Below are 25,234 nucleotides of genomic sequence, written 5' to 3' on the forward strand. Positions count from 1 at the left end.
TATTAAAATGTCTCAAACCACCTTGCTGGGACATTTGGCCTCCTACAGGGTCTGCCTTTCTTCTGAAACCTGCATAGTGTGGGCCCCCTCGTACTTGCAGTGATGCTGGCCGGGGAGGCAGTGAAGACCTTCCCGCTGTCCTTGGTCATGATCAGCAGCTCCATCTCCTTCTTGGCCGGTGTGTTGTCTTTCTCCAGGATCAGGAATTTACAGTCCTTGTGCAGGAGATCATCACTCTGGACATTTGTGGTGCAGGCTGGGGAGCAGAGGAGCCGGCCAAGGGAGAGGGAAGAAATGAGCAGAAGAGGAAGAAGGAGGAAGAGAAGAGCAAGGAGGGAAAGGGAGAGATCAACGGGTACGTCTGCGGGCCTCCTGCTCTCACCGACAGTGGTTACTAAGAAGCCTCCTCAGGACCCAAGGCACCCTCCCCTGCCCGGCTGGGCCTGGCCATCGGAGGTCAACGCCAGAGGCGCTGGGCGCCTGACCTTTGAAGCTGCCTCCCCACCTGGACGTTATAGGATCTTTAGCGAAAGGGCCACAGTCCCCTTGTCAGGCAGGCACTTCTTTAATTAACATGGTGGGTTCATTTCTAACCTTCGGCCTCACGGGTTCCCGTCCTGGGTTGGGGGGAGCCCTTCCGGACCACCCGATCTAAGGTACACACACTCCCGTCTCTAGCGAGCCACCTATTTCTTCCAGTGGGTGTTATTTTCGGTCATCCTCTCCTATACTTGGTCTCCCTGTCTACCTGCCTCCTCCACTGCAGCGGTCAGCCTGGTGAGGTGGGAATCTAGTCCGCCTTGTTCACGCCTCTGCTTGGGCCCTGAGAACAGCGTCTCATACAAAGCAGGTGCTCAGTAAATCTTTTTTGAATCAACAAATTGTTGAATGGAAGGAAGCAACAGGATCAGAGCAAAGGAGGAAAGAACCCACCAGCTGCGGTGAGCCCAAGTTGATAAAGATCCTATCGGAAGTGTGTGTGGTGGGGTGGTACCTTCTGAGGGGCTCCCTAGGTCTTACACTGGGGAACACGTAGCAGGAGCAGGCCGGGGGCTTCCAGACACTGCTGGGGGCTGGGGTGCAAATGCCTGACCCTAGGCAGCTGTGGAGGGTGGAGCTCCCTGCCCCACCCCTTGAACGGGAAGGCCCAGGTAGGGTCAGGGGCACACCCATCTCTGCTCTGTCCTGGCAACTGGGGGGACTCTGGCGCGAGTCACGTTTGCAGACCTCAGACCAGCAATGGGTTCGATCTCCTCGCATATAGCGGGTGTCACCGTAGAGCCCTGCACAAACCTGCCCTCGGCAGCTGGGGATAGCGCTCACCGGCAGAGGTGGACGTGCCAGTGCTCACGACAGCGGGGCTCTGCGGCAGGTTCTTCTTCACACCATACGCTGCAAGAAAGGAACTGCTGAGTGAGCGGGGCCAGTGTGAGAGGGCAGCTCCACGAAGCTCAGAAGCAGCCTGACCAGCCCCCCCAGGTGAGAAGAGGACAGTAAGAATAATAAATAAAATGAACAGTAATAATGAAGGCAACTCTCTCCAGCCACAGGGGCAGCAATGAGTATAGATGAACTTTCTTTGGTCTAATCCTCATCCTTTTAGGACTGTTCCAAAATTCCTCCTCCTCCATGAAGTCCTCCTAGGATTCCTTCCCTTCGGAACTCCTACAACCCAAACACCTGCTCTGCATAGCTGGATTCATGTTGTCTTATAGGATGCCCAGTTGTTTCACGTGTATTAGACTCTCTACTCCAAGTAAACAGTAAGCAAGTTGAGGGCTAAGGCTAAGGGTCACACCTCTTCTGCTCCCCCTCCCCAGGCCTGCACAGGGGGTGCCCCAGGAAATCAGCCAGGTGATCAATGTGCAGTGAGACCGGGCCATACATGTGGCCACAGTACTGGCTCCCCCGTGGTTCCCCTCATGTCCGAGCCAGCGCATGACAGAAGTTGGCATCTCTAGGTTGGGAGGTGGGGGGCTGTTACTTTGGTGGGAAAGGTTGACGGAGTTTGAGAGACATTTTGGTGCCTCCGATTCAGTTACTGAAAAGGGATTGTGAGTTAGAGCTGCCGAGAGGCGTCACTGCCCGGGGCCCGGGGGCGCCACACTTGGGATACAGACCTGTGGAGGCGGTGGCCGTGCCGTGGGACAGGGCGGATGAGCTGGGTGCCAGGTTGTTCTGCATGCCAAACACTGCGAAAGCAAGGGGGGGCAGGTGAGCGCAGGTTGGGGGGCCCTTAGCTTGAGGCAGCCCCTGGACCCCCCAAATCACTTCCACGATGAAAGCCTTTGCACAGGACACCTTGCCCAGCATGCTCAGTTCTCACACTGCGAGTGACACGGGGGTCCCCCACTGCAGGCCAAAAGCTACCAGCAGTTCCAAGCACTGGGTAGTGAGCGCACACAACTGAAGAGTGGTCATTTGCACAGGGTCTGACAGATGTCGCTGTATCCCAGCACATTCAAAAACATCCCAGGGGTCCGGGCACCTGGATGGCTCCCTCAGTTAAGTGTCTGACTCTTGGTCTCAGCTCACAGGTCTTGATCTCAGGGTCATGAGTTCAAGCCCCTAGCTGGGCTCTGCACTGGGTGTGGAGCCTACTTAAAAATATCCCAGGGGTCCCTGTTTGCTGGGGCGCCCTGGTGCACAGTGTGGAACTGTGGGCATGGGACGCAGACACAGGAGGGCTGGCCTAGCATACCCCTGCTTTTCCCTTGAACACTTCCTCCTCGAGACTTAAACACATACAACTCCCCTAGCCCCCATTATGATCTCAGAGGATGATTGTTGGTCTTTAAATAACGTGCAGAAGCTTATTCCTCCCCAGTTAACAGCTTCCCTTATTCCATTGTCTCTAGTGTTTGGGGCACAGATCCTGGGTCCAAGATCAGCCCACCTTCCTCAGAAGGGTAAAGGCAGAAGGAATGAAATGTGAACCCGCTGTCTTCTGGGTTTGGTGGGGCTCTAGTCAAATGGAGGTGTGGAAACGAAAATGCTACACACACACTTGTGGATATACCAGGCAAGTAAATAAAGAAGGCCCACATCATTTTATTTATTAATCACAGTAACAGAGAGAGAAGGCAGAGTCCTTAAAAAAAAAAAAAAATATGGGGGCTGGTAACATTTACATAACAGGCAGTTATGTGGAAATAGAGTGAATACATGTTTCTTTAAAATGGTCATGTTTGCACTGGGAACTAAGCAGTAACCCTGGTTGAGCCCCCAATGAACTACAGTATTTATAAAAAGATCTAAAGTCAGATCCTCGGGCACCTGGGTGGCTCAGTCGGTTGGGTGCCTGCCTTCGGCTCGGGTCACGATCCCAGATCTCTCTGTCAGATAAATAAAATCTTCAAAAAAAAATTTCTAAAGTCAGATCCTTCTAACCTAACAATACTTTCTACCTGAAAATGGCCAGAGCGCTGACTCAGCCCCTTTGCCCCCATTTCTCTACCACTCACAGAAGAGAAAGGGACCAACACAGGACTAGCAGGTAGGTGAGGCTTCTGGCCCTTCCACCTTAGGCCTTGGCCCTGGGGGCCGAGCTCTACCTACGACTGCAGGCAGGCACCCCTTGGGCCCTGCACCTGCGTCCCCGTGTGCACTGATGGAAGTCCTCAGGCTCGGGGGCAGAAAGGACATTTCTGCGGAAACCACTGTTCTCCTCAGCAGGAGGGAGCATCCCTAATTTTTTAAGCAGACATTCCGAGAAAAGGCGATGCAAGCTGGCGAGCACTGACCTGAGGAGCAGGTGCTGACCCCCGGGTGCAGCGTGGGAGAGCAGGGTGCCATGTTATTTGGAACTCCAAAGACTGCAGGGGAGGAGGAAGACCAGTGAGAGGGATGTTGGGCCCAGAAGAGGCAGGGGTACGGAAGCCCCGGGAGGAGGGGCAGAGCTGCATTTTTAGGTCTTGTTACATTGCTGGTTTTAGGAAAATCTTGGGCGCTTGCCTTGCACCAGAGAACCCAATCATCTGTGGTGTGCCTTGGGTCCTAGCCAAGGGACGGTCCTTGGGTCATCGAGTGGACACGGGGTCCAGCCAAAGCCCCTCTGGTGAGTCACCACTTCGCAGAGAAGGCGTCTGAAGCCCAGAGAAGTTAACTGATGTACCCAAGGGCACAGTTTATCCATGTGGAGTGAAACTAGGCTCTTTAGATTTGTTTTCGTGTTCTTTCTCATGACATTTTTTTTCTGATACACTGTGCTATAGTCCTTCTCAGAGGGGACCCACCAAAAGAAACACCTGGAGACTGAACTGAGCTGGGAAAATCGTGGGACATGGGGCTACAGAAAATCCCTCAGGGAACCCGCGGTGAGAGTCAATACCAGAGGGGTCCCTCAGGGCCAGTAAAGGTGCAAGGGGCCCAGGGGCGGGAAGGGAAGTGCCCTGTACCACGTACCTGATCCTGCAGAATAGGCGTTGGTGTTGAGGAGGGACGAGCTCTGGGTTGTCACGTTGTTGTGATAGGTCCCCATGGAGGACCCCGCTGGCAAGGTGGAAGACCACATGTGGGATGGAAGGTTGGCGTCCAGGATGGTGGTATCATAAGTGCCGGACACTGGAACCAGACAGGCACGCCCACACCCCAGTGAAAGATAAACTGGCACTCCGTGCTGGGGTAACCCACTCGGGTCGGTGTAGCGCAGTTGGGTTTAGTCCTGAAGGTCCCATGTCTGGGAACTCCCTCAGTCCAGGGAAGTTGGTCAGCCCACTTCCATCCGAAACCCTGGAGCTGGTAAAACCTTGGTCTCTTGTGTTAGAAATGCTTGCTGGCTCTTGGTGAAATCTCAAGTAGGTCAGTTTTGCTCTGGGGTCTGCCCATTTTTCCAAGATCCCCTCCCCACCTCTCGGGGTGCTGGTGTGGTGGGGACCAATGGTCTCTCCGTCTCTTGCTGATTCCACCTTCTGTTCCCACAGATGCCCGGGAACAGCAAATCCCACGCCAACTTCCAGGCACGCAGCAGGCACAGACAGCAAAGGCCTGGCTCTGCGACCATCCTGCGCTGAGGGCATCTTCCCCAGTAAGCGTCCCGTAAACATTCCTACGTGCCCACCAGACCCAAGGGCCACTCTGCCCCTGGGAGGGGGCTTTGGTGCTCCTTCAGATCTGAAGCCAATTCTGCCTCTTCACTACCCTGGGGGGAGCTGGCCATGCAGGTCATAAAAACTGCCCTGAGGTTTGGTGTTATATTTACAAAACAAGAGACAGGTCACGACCTGGTCATGATCTCAAGGGTTTTTTTTCCTTTCCAGGAGTGAAAGAAAGCTTCACATCACAGTACAGCTGGCTGCTTTCCTCCTCTCCCTCCGAGGATCTGCTTATTCATTGTTCTGCCCTCCTCCACCCCGGCCCACTTGGTAGGCATGTGATCTCGGAGGGTTCCACAACACTCATCCTACTTGACTACGAGCTCCTGGCTATTGGTCTGGCTTCCCCAGAGGCCCTCGCCCCCACGAGGGGCTGGGTCTCCTTTGTTGCTTCTCCTCAGTGCCTGGTCCTCGGCATAGAGGAGCCACAGAATATTCACTGAATAAATGAAGGATAATACTACAAGTGTCCCCAATAGTCTTCATTTGGGGAACCTGGCCAACACATTCCCGAGAGAGGTCAAGAAGGTCCTGGGAGAGAATCTCTAGGATCTGGAGCCCAGCCACACGCTCACGGGATGGTGGAGCCAACAGGGTGCAGCCCACGTGGTCACACAGCACGCAGCGTGGACGCTCAGTGCCTTGTGAGGTCTCTGCCACAACCTGGAAGGCCTGCTGGGGCACGGCTGAGACCCTGGGCTGGGGTAACTCTGCCCCCTCGTTCCCTTCCCTCCACGGCAGCCGGGGCCCCGGGACTGACCTGACTGGGAGCTCGCCGTCACCATCTTGGTCTCCACCGTGCCTTTCTTGGGGATGGGGAGGGTGTTGGAGGAGTTCCGGGTAGGGCTCACGCTTGCTGATCGGCTCCCCTTGAGCAAACGCTTAACATCATCCAATTCTGTCCCTGTAAGGTAATCCCCGCATTTTCCATTGGGCCCAGGATTCTTTCCTGAGTCCAACCGCAGTGGCAGGAACATTAATGGTATCCAGAATATGAGGGGGGGATGGCATCTGCTTCACATGCTGGGATAGTTTTGGTCAGCCTTTTAATTTTTGCATTTTGTCAATTTATAGCACTTATCAAGCTCGCATTTTGTAATATTAATGGCCTCATAAATACAGCGCCTCCATGGGGAGGTCCTCAGTATAGATTCCCTCATCAGGCACCACAGGGAGAATTCTGTGGCTAGAAGGCCCTGTCATCCTAGATTGGGAGATTCGAGGATTTACACCCAAAGCAGTGAGAACCAGATCCCTTGAAACAAATGGTTCAACAGTGGTCTCATCCCCTGCCAGGACACCTTGAATACTAGGTCCCTGACCTTGTATGCTCTGGAGTGTCACAGGAATTTGTGGCCCATAACTTCTTAACAGTATGCTGCTTTTGTGTGAGTTCAAGTTCATTTGGCCACTATTACCTGTAGCAAGGTCACATGCAAGCTCCCTGTGCCTCCCAACAGGGCAAGTTAGGAGAGGAGGGAGGCATCATGCAAGGGCAGTGCTTAAGAGACAGGTTTGCACACAACACGTGCTGGAGGACTGCCCAGGCACCCCCTTCCCTGAAAGCTCCAACCTTGGCTCAGCCCTGCCCAGCCTGGAAGGACTCTGGGGAGACAGCATTGGACCCCAGGGCCCGGGGTGCGGAGCTTTCTGGGCCAGCCCCAGTCTCTGATTCCTGGGTCAACCAACCTCTTTCTCCTCCTACTCTTTGTACTTGGCTCCCGTCCTATCAGTTGGGTTCATTTCAAAATGTCCAGTCCCTTCTAACAAGAGCAGGAGTCTAACAGAGTCAATGGACAGGGACTGGGGCATCCCAGACATGCGAAATAAACTTCAAACTCTCACACTCCACTTACTTCTGACTCTCCTCCAACCTTAAGGTCCCCTCCTGCTCCTTTTCCTTTGGCCACACTGAACATTCCTCCAATGTCTGAGCTTATGTTCCTCAAGGGTCTCATGCCAGCTCATCCCATGGAGCCTTCCGTCTCCTTTTAAGGGACGCTGACCCAGGAGGGTTTCTTTGGCTCCCTGCTCCTTCAGCTCCCTGAGAGGTCATGGTGGGATGGTTTTCTATCTCCCTATCAGCAGCAGGGAACAGGAGTTTCTCAGCTCCTGACCCCTGACACCTCAGCCAGGGTCCCTCTCACAGAAGGCCCTTCGACATGTATTATGATTGAGTGACTGACCACACACATACACCCATGCACGCACACATGCATGCACGCCATGGTGACCCTGGATTCCTGGATCCTTTGTTTTCAGACAGTGACCACTTACATCGGGTAGATGGGGATGCGCTCTGCAGTCGGACTCGGATTTCACTCTCTGTACAAGGGAAGAGATGAAGAAGGTATAAATGAAGGAGCCCGACCCTGAGCTCTGAGCAGCAGAAAGAAATGTAGGCTGCTCTGAGATCTGTCCTGGGAACAGAAAACCTAAGTGTGCCCAGAATGAGTGCTGCTGAAAAGGAGGGATCCTCTCCCCACACCCTAACCAGCCCACTGCATACCTCCCAGCACCTGGACATGCTCTGATGAGATCGCAGGCTGAGCAGGAGCCTGGATCACCACCAGCAATGACCGACCCCCTTCCTGGTGCCCGTCTCCTAGCTGCTCAAACCAAGCTGTTCTCCTGCCTCCTGGGTTTCTGATGCAGGAGACGGAATTCTAAAACCCATACCTTTTACTTAGTCACTTGAGCCACCTCTGGGTTTGACATTATCAGTTAGCTTCAGGTGGGCCATTGACATCTTTCAACTATTAGCCTAAAGTTGTGGGTGGTTTGTGTGTTCCTAACTTTCGAGTTACTGATGCAATAAAGTCCCTGGAAGTCTAGAGTGATCACGGAGAGCTACCAGAGCCCGTGAAAATTTTGCCTTCAGCACAGCCCGGACACCCCCCCCCCCGGCCCCCACTGTCACCAGATGCATCTGGGCCAGCCCTCCCCAGGAGCCCATTTCCCTCCTAGAGCCTTATCCATGGGCAGACTTGCAGAACGAAAAGCTGTCACGGAGCCCTCTGTCCCCTGGACTAACTTGAAAAAGAAGGGCTTTTGTTCATTTCTCGCTACGTAAAGGCAATTACAGTGCATCTTGTTGAGGTCAACCAGGAGACTCCAAGAGAAACCAGATGTGGCACTAGCATCTTCATAATCCACAGAACAAACTAGTCCCCAGGTGGTTACCGGGTGTTTGTACCCTTACTTCCACTTCCATGTTAGATCGGTGCCCCAAACTACCCTTCGCATCCTGATGGGGCCAGCCGAAGAGTCCCAGGACGCTGTAGGCTCCTTGAGAGCAGGAACCACGCCTTATTTAGGCTTCTCTACTCCTCCCATTTTCTGGCTCAAATCTGAGCACGCACATTAGATGCTCAGAAAAAACTTGTTGAATGAACTGAACTGAACCCAGCCACAGAGCTCACCTCGTGTTTGGCTCCTTCCTCTGGTTGAAGAAGATGCTGAGGAACAAAGAAAAGTAATCTTAGGCACAGAAGAGGTGGCACACTAGATATTTTTGACCTGGAAGGAGATCTGTTTGAGCGGGGCGGGGGGGGGGGAGGATTATTTTCATTGTGACTTTATATCCAGATGGGAGCCATCCTCTGGGTCTCTACTAATACTGTGTAAAGTCTTTGTAAAGGACTCCAAACTGAGTATCTTGCCCTGCCTTCTTCTCGGAGCTCAAGCCCTGTGCATCCCACTTCCTCCCTGGGAGCCCTGCCCAGACAGCTCCGCTTCAGGACGAGGTGATGGAACATGTCCACATGGAGGCGTCCACCTGGCTTCCCTAGTTCAATCATTAGCCCCACAGTGAACCCAAAGCACCTGAGTTCGATGGTGGACGCTTAATAATGATGACCTCATAGCCCAAGGGCAGAGCGAGTTCTGCAAGGCTCCGATGCATTTAGGGCGTTAGTGAAATGATGTTAAATTGGCTCACACTTAGGGTGTTAACTAAGGTAATCATTTGGAAGCCTAGTCATTGGGGCTGGCTGTCTACACTGACCAAATGTATTCAAAAAAATGGCCAGATCTTGGTCTTCCTGATGTAAGCAAAGCAGTAAAATTATAATCACTGTACAATGATCATATCAATTCATATGCACTATGAGAATCCAAGAACATGGACCACAAACTTAAGGCCAAGTGAAGAGACAGCCTAGGGTTTCACGTGGCATATAAATGTGCCCCTTTGCCGCCCGCTGTAGCCTGGGGGGGGAGGGGGGGCTACGATGTTTGTGGTGTGTGTGCATTCGAACCCCTGCTGCTCTTTGCTGGGAGGTCCCTGTGCATCCTGCGGAAGGACACACCCTACAATTGTTGCCTGGCCTTAGGGGCTTCTCTGTCCAAGTCTGAGCCTTGTGTGACCAACTTGCCATTTCGGTAGTTTCAGGAGCAATGGCTAATGGCAGCAAGTTAACGTGGCTGACTGTGGCCTGAAGATGCTTCAGGATAAAGAGCAAGGGAAAAACTGATCAGCAAGGGTCAAAGTCCTTTAGAAGAATCCACTGAACTCCGTGTCCCCCCACCCCCCACCCCTGACCCCAGGCATTTCCCTAGCGCATCCGACCGTGCCTTCAGAAAATAAGGAAAGGACCTACCGAATTCCTTCCGAGGGTACTCCGGAGAAGAGTTGCCACTGGAGCTCCCTGCAGGGCGAGAAAACACTTAGTACCCATGGCCACGTGAGCCGGGGGGCTTCGGAGGGGGGAAGGTGTGCCGGGTGCCCCCTTCTGAGCCTCGGCAGCCCTGGGTCAGGAGGATGTAGGTGCTCGGCAGCGGGCTCGCTCTTGAAATAGGACACGCCTGCTGGACCCAGCTGCCGAGATTCATCCTGATCACAGATCTACTTCAGACGGCGAAGGGTTGGAACACAGGAAAGCAGGTTTGCTTTTCTTTTTTTGTTTTTAAGCTCTTGACTGGGTTTCCCCTGTACCAGTGTTGGTCAAGTAAATGTGCTGTCAGCATGGGAGCGTCACTGACCTTGTGAAGCTCGTCCCGAACGCGGACGGTACAATGAAGGCCCCAGGCAGGCCTCACATCACACGGCACTGTGGTGACACAAGCCTGGATTTCGCCCCCCCACCAGACCCCCTGACAGCTCTGGGTCTTAAATCACATACTGGCGAACCCATCCCTCAGTCCTGCTTCTCCAGCACCAGGACCCATCTCCAGTCCCGGTCAGACCCCCTGCTGCCTGGCTCATCTGTTTCCCACCAAACCGGCTTCTGCAGTCACCAGGCACTGAGGGGACTTTAGGAGCCGAACCCAGATGTCCTCCGCCCGCCTCCTGCTTCTTGACCCTGAGTGCGTTCCTGCACTGACTTCCATGTCTCTATCGGGGTCCTGCTCTCCCCACCCCCCCAGACTCCTCTTCCTCCTGTGTCCTCTGGCTCTTCCTTCCGTTTCATCCCCACTTTTATCTTTCTTTGCTCCCTTCTGCTTTCCTGTTCCCTTCCTTGGCTGATTCCTTAGTCTTCCATCTTCTACTAACATCTCTTTGTAAATGACTCCAAACTGGGTATCCTGCCCGACCGCTTCCCTGAGCTCACGTGCTGTGCGCCCCGCTCCCACTCCCTGCTTGGGAGCCCCACCTGGGAGCATTACTGAGCTCGTCCACATGGGGGTCTGCCTCCAGCGCCCCTCTCTCAGTCGCTGGCACCACTGTGGACCCAGCCACCTGTGCTTGAATCTCAGTGGCCCGGACTCCCTTTTCCTCCCTCTCCCCTCGTATTTAATCAATTGTCAAACATCAATTCCATCTCCCGCTCCTTGTTTCCTCTCCCATTGCCACCGCCCTAATCCCAGCCAAGTTTGCCCTTGACTATAAGCATCTTCTAACTTGTCACCATGTTCAGCCTCTTTCCTCCCTGTTCTTCCTGTACATGGCTTCCGGAGTTCTAGTCCTGGCCCTCAAAGAGGATCGACTCTCTACTCAAAAATCCCAGTGGCTTCTTAGTGTTGCAGGATAGAGTCCAGACATCACAGGCCAGCCCTGAATCTGAGCCCCTCCAGCTCTCTTCACATCAGGACCAAGCGGCCTGCTGCCCAGCCCTGACTTCTGCCCCTCTGTGCTGAGTGCGCCCCCTGCAGGCTGGAGCGCCCCACCCTGCCCCCCCACCCAGGCCTCAAATGTCACACATCCTGAAGGCCCCGTTCAGAGGCCACCTCTCCATAGAGTCTTCCCTGAACACTCAGCTGGAAACGCTCAGCCCCTTCAACTTTACATCATAGTTTTTACCTGTCATCTTAGCTAATCTATTAGACCAGAAGCAACTTGAAGACAAGATCCATGTCTAATTCATTTCTCCTTTTTAAAAGATTTGTTTATTTTATATATAGAGAGAGCATGCGAGAATGAGTGCATGCGGAGAGGGACAGGGGGAGAGGGAGAGAAACTTCAGCAGACTCTACACTGAGCACGGAGCCAGATGGGGGGCTCAGTCTCACAACTCTGAGATCATGACCTGAGCCGAAACCAAGAGTCGGACACTTAACCGACTGCGCCCCCTAGATGGCCTCACGTCTAATTCATTTAAGTGTTGGAGAGGAAGGGTGGGTACCCTCTGCCCTACAAGATCTTTAGAGCGGGACTAAGAATCACACTGACATAAGACAGACTAACAGGAGAAAGGAGAAAATCAAATTTAGTTTTGTACATACAGGGAATGCACACAGACATGGAAATTCCAGAGACAGGCAACATGATGCTTGTGTGAGCTGAGGAGAGGGGTAGGGGTCTGAGGATACAAAGGGCAGAAAGGCCATTAGCAGGAAGGTGAGAGAGATGGTTGGAAACAAAGATTGCCTTATGTAGGTAAGTGTCTTGGGGAGGGGAATCTGTTAATAGCTCTCTTCTTGGTATAAGCAGGCAGTTGAGGGGGAGGTAGAAAGCTTTTCCTGAATCTGCTGGGTTCTGACTGCTTTTAACTCAAAATAATGTTCATGCCAGAGTGGCCTGTCTTGGGGCAGCCAGCCCTTGGCCCCTATGGTGTCCACTAAGGCATTCCATACAGTGTTAAACACATGGTAGATATGTGATAAAATACTGAATGGATGAATGAATAAGGGGGTGGGTAAGTCAATGAAATCTCCAACTTGAGTCCATAAAGGAAAGGAAACTGATGTGGGAAACAAAGGCAGAAGGAAATGTAGATGAAATTAAATTTCCTTATAACCTGCAGCCCATTAACAAATACTTGAGGCGGGCAGAGTATAACATTCTTCCAGGAAGCTCTCAACTGTCTTACTGTCAGTGCTGTGCTAGAGGGAAAAACAACCTTAGTTTGGGGTGTCTGGATGGCTCAGTCAGTTAAGCATCTGCCTTCGGCTCAGGTCATGGTCCCAGGGTCCTGGGATCGAGTCCCGCATCGGACTCCCTGCTCAGCGGGGAGCCTGCTTCTCCCTCTTCCACTCCCCCTGCTTGTGTTCCCTCTCTTGCTGTCTCTCTCTCTCTTTCAAATAAATAAATAAAATCTTAAAAAAAAAAAAGAAAAACAACCTTAGCTTGACAATAGCCAGGCCTCAAGTATCCGGTGAGTCTTCTTCAGCATTATGAAAACCCTTTTGGAACTTCCCTTTGTCTTTACTCCCCCGAACTCCAAAGTATATAATCAGTTGCTCCTCACAATCCCAGGGCAGCAGCTCTTTCTTGCCATGGTTCTGTCCCTGAGCTATCATAAAACAAACTTTTTGCACTAAAGGCATCTCGAGAATTCTTTCTTGGCTGTTGGCTCCAGACCCCAACACTCCAAACCACATCAAAACACAAGTAAAGAGAAAGTTGAGGGCAGAAACAGCTAAACACGAGTGGCCAATAATTCCATCCTCAAAGGATGAGTGAAGTTCTTTTGGCGGAGAGAGTAGTTCTAAAATCTGTGGGACTGAGGGGCGCCCGGGTGGCTCAGTCAGTTAAGCATCGGACCCTTGATTTCAGCTCAGGTCATGATCTCAGGGTCATTAGATGGAGCCCTGCATTGGGCTCCACGCTGGGCGTGGAGCCTGCTTAAGATTCTGTCTCTCCCTCTCCTTCTGCCCCTCACCCCCTTATTCTCGCTCTCTAAAATGAAATGAAATGAAATGAAATAAAATATATGGGACTGATACCTTCGTATGTTCCGTGGCGGGTGACGTGAGTTTTCCTTTCAAAGGTGGAGCCTGGTGAGTTGGGCAGAGTGGAGGCCGGGGAGTGAGCCCTCCTGTAACTGGATGTGGAGGCATTGCCCCGCGTGCTCCCACCTGCGAGTGGGGAAAAGCATCAACTCTCACAGCACTTCAGACTGGCCTGCAGTTATACTGACTACACTCAGGCTGCTCAAGATAAAAGAGGGCCGTCCGGAAGGCCCCGAGGACCTTCTGAGAACGCTGCTGACGGGGTCCACCTGGGCACTCCCGCGGCGGCTCAGAAATGGGAGGTGGGATCATCACCAGTGTCCTTGCCCAGCTAACCATGGAAGGAAGGCGGGGGGGCCCTTTGTGGACATGGCTGCACATGGCAATGGAGAGGCTCTGGCAGGATTTTTCTTGAGGACCTGGCATTTAATTGCAGCTCACTGCTGGATGGACCAGAATACAATCCGACGAGGTGTTCCCTGACAGCTCACAGCAACCAACCACGCCTCTTGGTCAACCTGGCTATTTGTGTGTCTTGGGTCTTCTTTTTCCGTGTCAATCCAAGATGGTTTAAACGGCCTCAGGGGTTATATGTGTGCTTGTTCTTTGTTTTGTTTGCCTTGCTTGCTGTCTTGGTTTGAAAGCTATCACCGTGAAAGAGTGTTTCATTGGGAACAATGGGCCTGTGCTGGATGCTTGCCCAGTGGAAACTCAGTGCGGGATTGTGTATCGCTAGACTCCTCGAGCAGAGTAACCCAGTCGTTAAGTTTCTTTTGTTTTTGTTGTTAATTCAAATTGTAAACCCTCTTGTGTACACACCCTTCCCTAAAAGAAGTGGCCGCAAGGAGTGATTCAGTGGGAACAGAGCGACCTCCCCACAAAGCATTCTTGAGGATTGTTATTTATATTGGGGACTTAATGAAAATTGACCCCATTGTAAGGAGGCTTTAAATGCGGCGGATTCGAAAGTATCACCTTGGCTGGGATCTTGTGTCAGTTACACAAACAATTGGGGGCATTTGGAAAGGATGACAAGCGGTTGTGACCATCCCTGTCCTTGTAGGACTCCCTCTGCCCTGTCCATCTGTTTTCTCCCAGTCCCTCCACCAGCAGCCACTTACTTGAGTTTATGTAACCACTGCTGCCATGGGTCAGGCTGTGCTTCTCCAGCCGGCTCCCTCCACCTAGAGAGCCCGTTTTAGCATAGCCGTTGCTGGTTCCCCCTTCTGCACAAACAAGAAGCAGGTGACAATTTATGGGTGGAGTCAGGCCAGGGGGTCCTCTCCTCCTCCGCTGTGGAGACCACCCCTGGCTTACCACCCATGACCCTGCTGGTTGGGGGTCCCTTTGCAAGTGCAAGCTGCCATACTCTCATTTGTTTGTTTGTGATAGAAATGTCAAGAGCAAATATTCTACCCCATTTATAAAGAAAGTCTTCTGGATGGAGCATAGCAAGTTGCTCATTAGGAAAACTGAAGTATTAGAAAAGGCAACTGAGTGATGAAAGGCTCTGTAAGGCCAGGATGTGGGTTGGGCTTGACTTGTGGAAATTGCCTGGTCAGTGCCACAGACAATGGCAGCCACTAGACTTGTTGAAGGGGTGACAGCTCTGTGTCGCTGGTGTTCATGGCGCATGGCGGCCTGTCATGCTCTGACCTCTCGTCCCCATCCTCTGTAAGCCAGGCTGCCTGGCAGGTGCAGGGGTAGCTTTAGGGCTCAGTTCTCCAATACAGAATCCACTCAACCTAAGGACCCCCTCAGAAAACAAGTGGACTCAGACGGAAGCCTGACTGGTTCCCTTCTCCCACCCTCCATGCTCAGGCTAGATAAGGTTTTTGATACGACTGTCCGATCACGTAAATATATAGAGACAGAGAATAGATTCGTGGTTCTTGGGGGCTGGGGAGAGGGGTGGTAATAGCTAATGGTCGTGAAGTTTCCTTTTGGGGTGATGGAATGTTCTAAAATTAGATTGTTGCGATGGCTGCATAACTCCGTAAATATACTGTGAAAATTAATAAAAGGAAACCTCGCTAAAGTGAATTGATGCTGGAGGGGGAGGTTGGAAGGGGAGCCACGCCACTTAATGTCAATTACAGACATAACAGAAGAATCCTCAACAGGAAAGAGTCATCAATTACAGGCCCCAATGTACAGGGAAAGTGTACATTGCATCTCCTACAGGAAATCTACTACACCTGCAACTTGGCCAGTGAGGAACCATCCAACAGCCTGAACTCTTGCTTTTCTCTGATGGTCTTTCATTTAAACAACACCTCTCAGCTTCCTCTTTCTTCTCCATAAAATAATGTTCCTCTCCTTTGTTTGTTGGACTTGCCTATGGTTCTGTCTTAGCTTGCTTGTTCCAGGCTGTGATTCTTTGCTATTCCCAAATAAACCCATATTTTGCTGGTAAAATAACGGGCAGTTTTATTTTTAAGGTTAACAATACTAACAACCATTGAATTATATATACTTCAAACTGGTGAATTTTGTGGTATATAAATTAATGTCTATATAGCTGTTAAACAAGAGATTTCAGATATTTTGGATTTGCTCAACTGAAGAGTAAGCGCCTATGGGAAAGGTTACATGTGGAGTCCTTCACACATGCCTTGCTGAGAAGAAAGCTCTTGATAGTCACTTACTTGGCGGCAAGGATGTAAGTCTTGTAGTTACTGTTTCCGTGATAACTAGAAAAAGACAACAAAAAGATATCTTAACACACCGAATTCCCTATATTTTGGCAAGGTCTAACATCTATCATGGGCTCAGCATCTTAAATTAGGTTCAACATGGATTTTTGTATACTTGTGCTTTAAGGGATGTGCTCTGACCCTCTGTACATGAACATATGTGCAATAACAATGGGGTTTAATGTACCTGTAAAATACGTTTATATCCTTTTGGAACCAAATGGAATTACCCACTGATTAGAAGGATGACTTACCTTGGCATTCATGTCTCTCATTTAACAGTTAGATCCAGTCCAGGCCTGGATTCACCTTTGAAGGAGGACCAGGGCCTCAAGTCACCCTCAAGTGTGTGGAGCCACAGTCTGTCTGCACTGCCCCTTCCGAGTGGTCACCCAGTCCGGCTGGGCCAGTGCATCATCCTGGCTGATCTCACTGTGAAGTGGATAAGTACTTTGTGCTTCTTTTTCAACTAGCGGTGTCTGAAGGACATAATTCATTCTAAAATCTTCAGGGCCATCCCTGAGTGCGGGGCGGTGGAGGAAGGCCGGGGGTTAGTAAGTGACATTTGGTGCTTGGTGAAATCAGGGGTAAAGGAACATCGAAGACAGACTTGGAGAACCAGTGCCTCTGCCTCCCCAGATTGAGTTTCTCTAGACTCCCAAGTGACGGTGAGTCTATGGAGGTAATAAAAGCTTCCAGTATGTTTTAAATACCGGTTAGAAGAAAGACCTGTTGCCTTCCTGAACCGCTTTCTCCCCTGCAGCAACACGGGGAGGTGCGCGGATTCCTAAAACCACAGTGAGGCCCACGCTGTTCTCTGACGGTGACCGTCAGCACCACCGCCCTCTGTGTGGGACATAAAGGAGCAGCAACCTAGATCGGGTCATGGATCTTTAATAGCACACTCGCGCGGTGTGCGCAGGTGTGCACATGCCCGGGTATATGTGCGCGTGCGCATGCCCAGGCGTATGTGTACGTGTGGTGCGTATGTGCGCATGCCCGGGTATATGTGCGCGTGCGCATGCCCAGGCGTATGTGTACGTGTGGTGCGTATGTGCGCATGCCCGGGTATATGTGCGCGTGCGCATGCCCAGGCGTATGTGTACGTGTGGTGCGTATGTGCGCATGCCCGGGTATATGTGCGCGTGCGCATGCCCAGGCGTATGTGTACGTGTGGTGCGTATGTGCACATGCCTGGGTATATGTGCATGTGTGCGCATGTGCGCATGTGTGTTGGTAGGGGTGGTGAAAGGAGAAAAGGTGCAGGATCGTTTGTGCCAATTTAAGCCGTCCTGCACGACACTGCTCCATCCCGCACCAGTCTTGCTGTCCCCACCCTTTTCCTTCCTCACAGGGTATTTTCCTAATTGATTTCCGTGTCCTGGCAGGAACCTGGGGTGACAACTGTGGCAGAAACTGCATTCCATGCATAACAGGAAATGGTTTTTCAGACTAAAATGGCAGCTTAATTTGAATAACAATCCTTCAGCCTTCACTAAATCTCTCATTGTGTGGACCTTTGGGATTCTTGGACACATAAAAATAAATTATTTCTTAATCTAACGTTCCAAGTCTGTGAAGCCAGGATTTTTTTATTAGAGATACATGAAAGTCACAGGATGAATGAAAGAGTCAGAACTGTTTCGGGGACAGTTTAAATGTCTCTGAATTTATCATTTGGGCAGTTTCACAAAAGAAATGTGTCTGTTTTCAGTTTCAGTGTAGATTGCAACTGTGACACCAGTGTTACTCTAATTTTGTCCCTGCAGTAAGTAGGATGTTATTCTTTCGGATTTCTGTTGCCCTGTCTTCTAAATAGAGAAATGGTTAAACGCCTTTGGCAGATTCATTCCACAGAATATTATGCAGCTATTAAAAGTGCTAATTATGAAAACTATGTCAAAATGGTAATTTTCATTTTTGAGAAAAAGTAGAACACATTTTGATTACAAGTATGTTAAAATAAAAATCAACAAAAACTATCTTATGGGAAGGATTAAAGTCTACTTAGGAAAACATTTTAAATAACACAGTGAAAAAAAGCAAAAAAAAAAAACAAGAAAAACTATAATTTAGAAATGATACAGTAGTTGTGATGGAATCAGGCATGAATTATTTACTCTTTTCCATTTTTTTTATTACTTTTATAATGATATGTCTCATGCTCTTACTTCTTTCAGTGACTTCGGTGCCATCTCGCTTGTTTTTCTTGGTTACATCCATACCATAGCCACCTGAAGAAAATCCAGAAACCATGATCAGCCATGACTCTGACCATCACTTTTAGGAAGCATAGGTCCCTACTGTGCAAGCTGAGAACCAAAAACACTTGACTCCCAGAATTCAAGGCATAATTCTTTCTCGTGCATATTTTTTACAGAGTCCTTCCCACTTGATTCAGTTATGAGGTAGTCATCTAATAGTTCCACTTTGGATTCTATTCTGTATGGAGAGCTCATTTTTCAGGATCTCATTGACCAGGCTGCCCCCTGCTGAGCATTAACAGGATTACATGGAAGAAGTGGTGCCCTGACCTTTGTAAAACTTCCATTCTTTGCCAAAGTAACAGACAGCTGAAGGGTATCTGTCAAGGCACTTGGTGCTTTTAACGAACTCATTTTGTTGCATCCCGTAATGTTCAGTGTTCTATAGGGAACTGGATAAATAGAAGACATTCATGCTTCATCATTTAGAGTTTAGATGGAGAATGACATTTGATGGACTTAACTCGGAAAAAAAATTATTGTACTGTTGGTACTGTATGGCACTTAACACTTCTCACAATATGGAACTTTCCCTTCATAACAAGCTAGCCCCACTATGCTTATTTTCAGACACGAGTAGGAAAAATATATGAAGAAAATGTGTAAAATCTACAGAAATATGTAGGAAAGGCATATTTGTATGTTATCTATGTTCTCCCTTCACTCATTGCTTCCGGAAGGGAAAACCATTAAGATCTTGTGCACTGTGTCCTGAAGTGTAGATGGACTGAGGCCATCTGACAGAAGAGGCTGGGTGGGGGGTGAGGCTTAAACACACAGAAGAGCACAACAGGAGTCCCCATCCCAACTGGGTTCTTGCTGTGCTTCCCAGTCCCACGTCTGGGAGGACTTGAAATCTGGCTTTTCCTGTGGTTCTCCCTCCTCCCCCTAACCTTCCCTTCCTCTTTTGGATGCAGTTCAAATTGGATTCTAGAATTCTGGGCAAGCCATTTCTGCCCAGGATACCTCTTGCTTGAAGATTTCTCCTTTCAGACGTTTTTACCTGCTTGGTGACTTCAGGGTCGACTTCTCAATAGGCACAATGCCTAATCCTATCATACTTTTGGGGGCCCACGAAAGTGTTTTAATTTCTCTTTACAGTCAGAAGGAGAGGGGTGCCTGGGTGACTCAGTCAGTTAAGCATCTGCCTTCAGCTCAGGGCATGATCTCCGGGTCCTGGATCGAGCCCTGCATCAGGCTCTACTCTGAGTGGGAAGCCTGCTTCTCCCTCTGCCCCTCCCTCCTGCTCATACTCTCTTTCTCTCTCAAATAAATAAATAAAAATTAAACAAATTTAAAATCGGATGGAGAAATGGGGCACCCGGTTAAGCGTATGACTCTTGATCTTGGCTCCGGTCACGATCTTGGGGTCTTGGAATCTAGCCCCGCATCAGGCTCTGTGCTGAGTGGGGAATCTGCTTGAGGATTCTCTCTCTCTGCCCCTCTCCCCACTCACGCACACTCTCTCTTTCTCTCTCTCTCAAATAAATAAATAAATCTTAAAAAGAAAATCTTTAAAATCAGAAGGAGAAATGAACACAATCCAACCTGGTTTGTATTCTTTCAATGCAGTTATAAAATACAATTTTTTAAGTTTTTTTTTTTTTTTAAATGAAAGAAGCGGTCCACAAAAGCAAAAGCAACTAGAGCCCACGAAAGTCATAATGTGGCCCTGAGTGACTTCCCCACTGAAAACCAAGACCACAGGAGACTGGCTGCTCAGCTAGCTGGTGGAATGAACCGAGATCGGCACAGTTAGCTTCCGGGCCTGGTCGAATGTGCCAACTTCTTGCTCATTGGAGTTTCTTAAATGCAGCTTTAGGCAAGGAATGAGGCATCATGGAAAAACTCGTGACTGGATCTGAGAAGCCACAGAAGGTGGCTTTGGCTCTGGTATGTTTCCCAGAGCCAAAGAAGAGGGGCTCCATAAACCATTTCACGAGGGAGTCCAGCCTCTTTAGAAGGCCAAACCTGGCCTGTGTCTGTGTCTGCATTCGGCCTCTAACCTGCGTGACTACTGGCAAGCAAACCTACATGCCACCAGACACCCTCTTTGAAATCTTTTGTTTAAGCAGTAATTGCCTTTGGTACCTCTGAAGCCCCTCTGCTTTTTTTTTTTTTTTTTTTTTAATTGGTCGTTAGCTGTGGACCAGGAGGCATTTTGGAACCTAAACACTCAAATGCACCTGGCTGCTAGTGGGGAGCCACCTACAGTGGTACCTGAACTGATGTGAAACACTATCCTGAAAGGAACTGTTTATAACAGGCAATGGAGGCTTTGACTTCCTGCACGTTATTGTGTGTTTTGATCCTTTAAAGAAAGCTGCAGCCAGAAACCATACATTTGGGTTCAGCTGGGTTTCTTTTACTTGTAGCCATCAAGGCAGGCTGATGATAGCTCCCACTGATAAGGGTCTCTGTGTCCAGGCAGCAAACCTAGTGAGTGTTTTCTTGTTCTTTCTGTACCCAGAAAAATAACCCACTATTCTAGGCACTCCCAATCTTTTTCTCAAGTCGTAATGATGGAGCTTTGAGGTGTACAGCAAAATGCCAAGGGTTCCCCAACTTCCAGCAGGCACAAGGAGAGGGACCATCTGCTAAGAAATCAGATACCCTCCTCCAGGGCCTGGGGGCTCCTTACTAGAAGGTGCTCAGGGAGAGAATGGGCCTGAGCCTGGGGCAGGTAGATGGGCCTCTGCCTCTCTTTCAGCCTGAAGCCGCTGAGATGGCTGAGTCCCAGGCTGTGCAGAATGATTTCCTGGGCCCGGAATACCCAGGCCAGAGTTCTGTTGACTTTGCCACTGATAGTCTGATAGGCAGGGTTGTGCTGGGAGGCGGATTCGTTTAAACCAAACATTAAGATGAAAACTTTTTTAAGTGAGTCATCTAAAGGAAAGTGATGGGTTGAGGTACAAACCTGGACTGGGATCATCCCATAGGACCTATGGTATTCCTGCAGGACTTCCTTTTTAAACATTCTCGGTGCGGATTGTTTTAAGAAGTATAACATTAGGGAAAGGAAAGTTACAAGCCCGGGCACATGCCCGAGCCTGCCTCTCCCCGCCAAGCTCACCCTCGTGCTCTCCTCCCAAAACACTACTTAATGGAAGCACTGTCAAGTAGCATAATGTTTAACTTTTTAATTTTAACTTCTTTGATGTTTAGGCCATTTCTCTAGAACCAAGGAAGAGCAGGTTTCGAGGTTCTCAATTCCAGAATAATGCTAATTTCCATCCATGGTGCTAAGGGGCTGCTTCATGGTTATTCATAGTTAATGTGCTTTAGAAGATGTAGAAAAAATGATCCCATGATATTTTCTTATGCAGGAAGACACAATTCAAAATCATTTTTCTACTCTTTTGAATTTTCTTTTCTTTCCACTGCATTTAAATGATGTCACATTCACCTAAAACTATTCCGATGATGGCACACACACAAGGACAAACTGCTGTTAGGGATAGTCAGCTCTCACACTGACCTTATCTAATGTCCCATGAGGGGCGCCTGGGTGGTTCAGCTCAGGTCATGATCCCAGGGTCCTGAGATCTAACCCTGCTCAGAGGGGAGCCTGCTTCTCCCTATCCTCCCCTCTCGTGTGCTCTCTCACTATCTATGTTGCTATCTCTCTCCCTCTCTCAAATAAATAAATAAAATAAAATAAAAATCTTTATAAAAAAAACAATGACCCATGAAACACTTGGTCTTCAGTAAGGAAGGGGATGGAGAAGCTAAATGTTTTCTAGTTCCTATTTTAAGAATTCATCTCCCAAGTCTCTGCTAAGGAACCGCAAGAATTTTTACAACTTCTATTACTCCCATCTCTGTATGCTTCCAAATTTTAAAACAAAACAACAAAATGGTCACAGTGCGAGAAAACCATGCACTACTCATCCGTTAACACAGATAGGGCAAGCAGCTTGAGGGCCAGGAAAACCAGCGCCCTAGGGTGGATTGTCTCAGAGGCTTTTGTCTCTACAAACCTCGACAGTGGGTGTGCCCCTAGCTACATTTGGCATCTTTGATTTCCATAGCTTAGGGTTGGGGTAGTTTGGGCACCGGCTTTATGATTCTGCCTCTTGTTCACAGCCCTGTTTCTTGAAGCCCTGCTGCCGTTAATAATAGCAAATGAGCCCAATCACACAAACCTAGTCTTCTTTTGGTCAAGCATAATCTGAGAATGAGGCTGGTTCTTAGGTGGGGTCAGTTTCACGAATCTGAGTTTCTATCCAAGTTTGAAGCAAGACTCTGTTTACTGTCCCCAGGTAAATGCTGGTCAGATGTGTGTGGGTGTTTTGAAGGGGCTCAGAGTAAAGCTGGTGCCTCTGATTCTCTGAAGGGCAGCCATCAGGAGCTGACTGAGACCTGTGCCTTACGTCTAAGAAAGACACAGCAGACAGGGGAGAGGAGAAGCGGTTCTGCTTTTCAAATGACTATCTTTTAAAAACCTCACTATATTTTATGGACATTAACAAATCCAGCCATTAGCTACTGATTAACTGCTACTCACATGAAGCGATGTGCCAGACCCTTTGCCTACACTTCAAAAAGCAACGTGTGGTCATTTGTAATGGAGCACTTAAGGCTGTCCAGTGAGATACTGAAGTTGGTCATTCTCACCCCAAAATGATTTGGGGAGAGGGGGCAAAACTTGCCAGTAAACGTGTGTACACAGGCAAAACATTCCCGCCCCCCTCTTTTTTTCTTGCTCTAAATTTGACTCCAGGAAATTCCTGGATTAATTATATCATTTCAGATATTACACTTTACTTTCGATTAGAGGCAGTATTTTGAGAGCGTGGTAAACAACAATGTGCATCCATCCTCTCAAGCTTAATCGGGACCTGCTGATGCAGAGCCCTGGTGGCAACTCAGCTCTTGGTGCTCAGGGGCTGTTTCTCCCAGCCCCCACTTACCCACGCTGTAACTTCACCTCTGAGCTGGTCTCTGCCTTTGAGGGAGGGGGGAGAGCGAGAGCAAGAGACTGAGATTCAAGAAATCATAATTCTATCTTATTCTAAATAAAACAATTTAACACAAGCCATTTTACAATACTGAAACTAATACCAAAAAAGAAAACCCAACTGGCCACTAGAGCCCAATTTATCTTAACCGGCCTTTTTCTTCTCCTTCCCACAGATGAATCTTTCTTACTGTTCCTTTAAAAGACCTGCCCTAAGCAGAATGCAGAAAGCAAAGTAACCTTTTGCGATCAATTAACCGCTGCTACCGCAAGGCTTGAACCATAACAATTTCATCTTATTTTCTCCAACAAACAAATTCCAAATAGCAAATGCCAAGTCAAAATCCCAGAGGAAGGGAGAAAAAGGACAAATCCTTCCTGTAACTTACCTTCTTTGAGATTTGGAAGGGACTGGAAACAACTTCGAATAAACCCCCCTTTCTCTCCTCCTGATGTTTTCTCCAAGATGTTTGCAGGCCCCACTTTTTTTATCCAGACCCAGCCCAGGTGTGTTAGAGCTGAGTGATCTTCCAAAAATGTTCACTTCTCCTGCTCTCCCCCTTGTTTCTCTCAGTTCTTTGCTCCCTAACAAGTCCTGACAAAGGTGTGTCGGGTTTACAGTTACTCCACCCTTCCAATTATTGGACACTTGCAGCATTTAGAAAAGATCTGCCTCCAGGAATCAAAACTTTACAGGAAGCAGAATGTCTCTCCAATCAGGGTAGGCCCATTAACCATTTATGGGTCCGTGGTGATAAATGAACAAAGGTAAAGGAAATGCCTTTGAGGACTTTTCCTTATCTTTCATAACCAGAGAGCTGCCACAACGTGGTATTCCCTTTCCTTGTGGCCAGAGAATAGTAAAAATCCTAAGGTGCATGATTCATGGTGTGGCCAGGCTTGTGGGGGGCCCGTGGTCAGAGTGTTCGATTCCTAGAAAAACTGTGAAGTTGGCAGGATTTACATTCAAGACCTGTTTCTCCTACACATGCCTTTGCCCTCGTTCCTTCATTCTGACTCAGGCCAGGTCAAACCCGCCTGGAGGAAAGGGGTGAACTCATTCAGAATAAGATGTTAGTGACTGAAAATGCGGGACAATTGATGGCACAGGGATTCATTTTTTTTTTTTTTAAAGATTTTATTTATTTGACAGAGAGATAGCACAAGCAGAGGGAGAGGGAGAAGCAGGCTCTCCACTGAGCAGGGAGCCCGACACGGGGCTCGATCCCAGGACCCTGGGATCATGACCTGAGCCGAAGGCAGACGCTTAACGACTGAGCCACCCAGGCACCCCAGGGATTCATTTTTTTAAAAGGGGCAGCCAGATACAGTGATGTTGACTCCAAAGAGGGATGTGTTAGTGACAAGATTTTAGGCGCTTAGCCACCATGTAACGGAGAGATACTGCTGAGGAGGGTTAAGGACCTTTTTGCCGTTCAAATCAGGCAAACACAGTCTCCATACACCCAAAGACATGTGTGGACTCCCAGAAACTCTCTAGCCTCAGCTCATTCCCTGGAGCCATTAGTCTTCCCTAAAGGGTCGATTTACACCAATGAATACCTGCTTAGGATCTGGCTTTCTAGGACCCCTAGAGACTAGCTTGAGACTCTTGGTATTGGTAATATGGGGAGTCTGACCCTGGAACTCACTTTGGTGGTATTCCCAGTCCAGAGGGGAGCTGTAGGATTCCTGCAGTGTAGCACTAATGTGTGTCTGCGCCCTGCTCCTGTGGGCACTCGCCCCACGTGCAAGGGCAGCGGACCACCGAGCACCACCTGTAGGAGTCTCACTCCGAAGCCCCCAACATTCTGCACTGAAGTCGCGCACTTCAGAAGCCTTTTGATGACCTAGAATGGGACACTACTGGGTCCTTGCTTTCTGGGATGTTCCTGCCTACCCCAAGTAAATACTTACTCAACATATCTGCTGTCAATCTCCTAGGAGAAGAGCACTGGGAATCTAGAAGAGGGGGAGCTTTCAGCATAAAATTGACATAAGCCTGCATCATTCATTCATTCACTCACTAATTCATGAATTACACAAAAACATGTTGGCTCCTGCTCGGAGCCAGGCGTTCAACTGTATGTTGAGAGTTCAGTTGTGAAA

General features: G+C 49.4%; 1 protein-coding gene across 2 annotated transcripts in view; it reads right to left on the bottom strand.

Moving 5' to 3' along the window:
* Nucleotides 1-23,786, bottom strand: part of COL17A1 (collagen type XVII alpha 1 chain) — a 51,171-nt gene extending 27,385 nt beyond the window's left edge. For both annotated transcript variants that reach the window (XM_064595244.1, XM_064595243.1), the window contains exons 1-14: nt 23,515-23,786; nt 18,073-18,135; nt 15,854-15,898; nt 14,327-14,431; nt 13,200-13,331; nt 9,695-9,742; nt 8,516-8,551; nt 7,371-7,418; nt 5,854-5,997; nt 4,405-4,563; nt 3,744-3,815; nt 2,121-2,192; nt 1,324-1,392; nt 95-256 (exon numbers count right to left, since the gene is read on the bottom strand). In XM_064595244.1, coding sequence (XP_064451314.1) covers nt 95-256; nt 1,324-1,392; nt 2,121-2,192; nt 3,744-3,815; nt 4,405-4,563; nt 5,854-5,997; nt 7,371-7,418; nt 8,516-8,551; nt 9,695-9,742; nt 13,200-13,331; nt 14,327-14,431; nt 15,854-15,898; nt 18,073-18,124 — 1,144 coding nt within the window. In that variant the 5' untranslated portion in view covers nt 18,125-18,135; nt 23,515-23,786. The remainder of the gene's footprint in view (nt 1-94; nt 257-1,323; nt 1,393-2,120; nt 2,193-3,743; nt 3,816-4,404; nt 4,564-5,853; nt 5,998-7,370; nt 7,419-8,515; nt 8,552-9,694; nt 9,743-13,199; nt 13,332-14,326; nt 14,432-15,853; nt 15,899-18,072; nt 18,136-23,514) is intronic.
* Between the last annotated feature and the right edge of the window lie 1,448 nt (nt 23,787-25,234).

This window comes from Mirounga angustirostris, unplaced genomic scaffold (genome assembly GCF_029215605.1).
Source record: "Mirounga angustirostris isolate CCGP_5_RB_7025 unplaced genomic scaffold, mMirAng1.0.hap1 SCAF_6, whole genome shotgun sequence".
NCBI lineage: Eukaryota > Metazoa > Chordata > Mammalia > Carnivora > Phocidae > Mirounga > Mirounga angustirostris.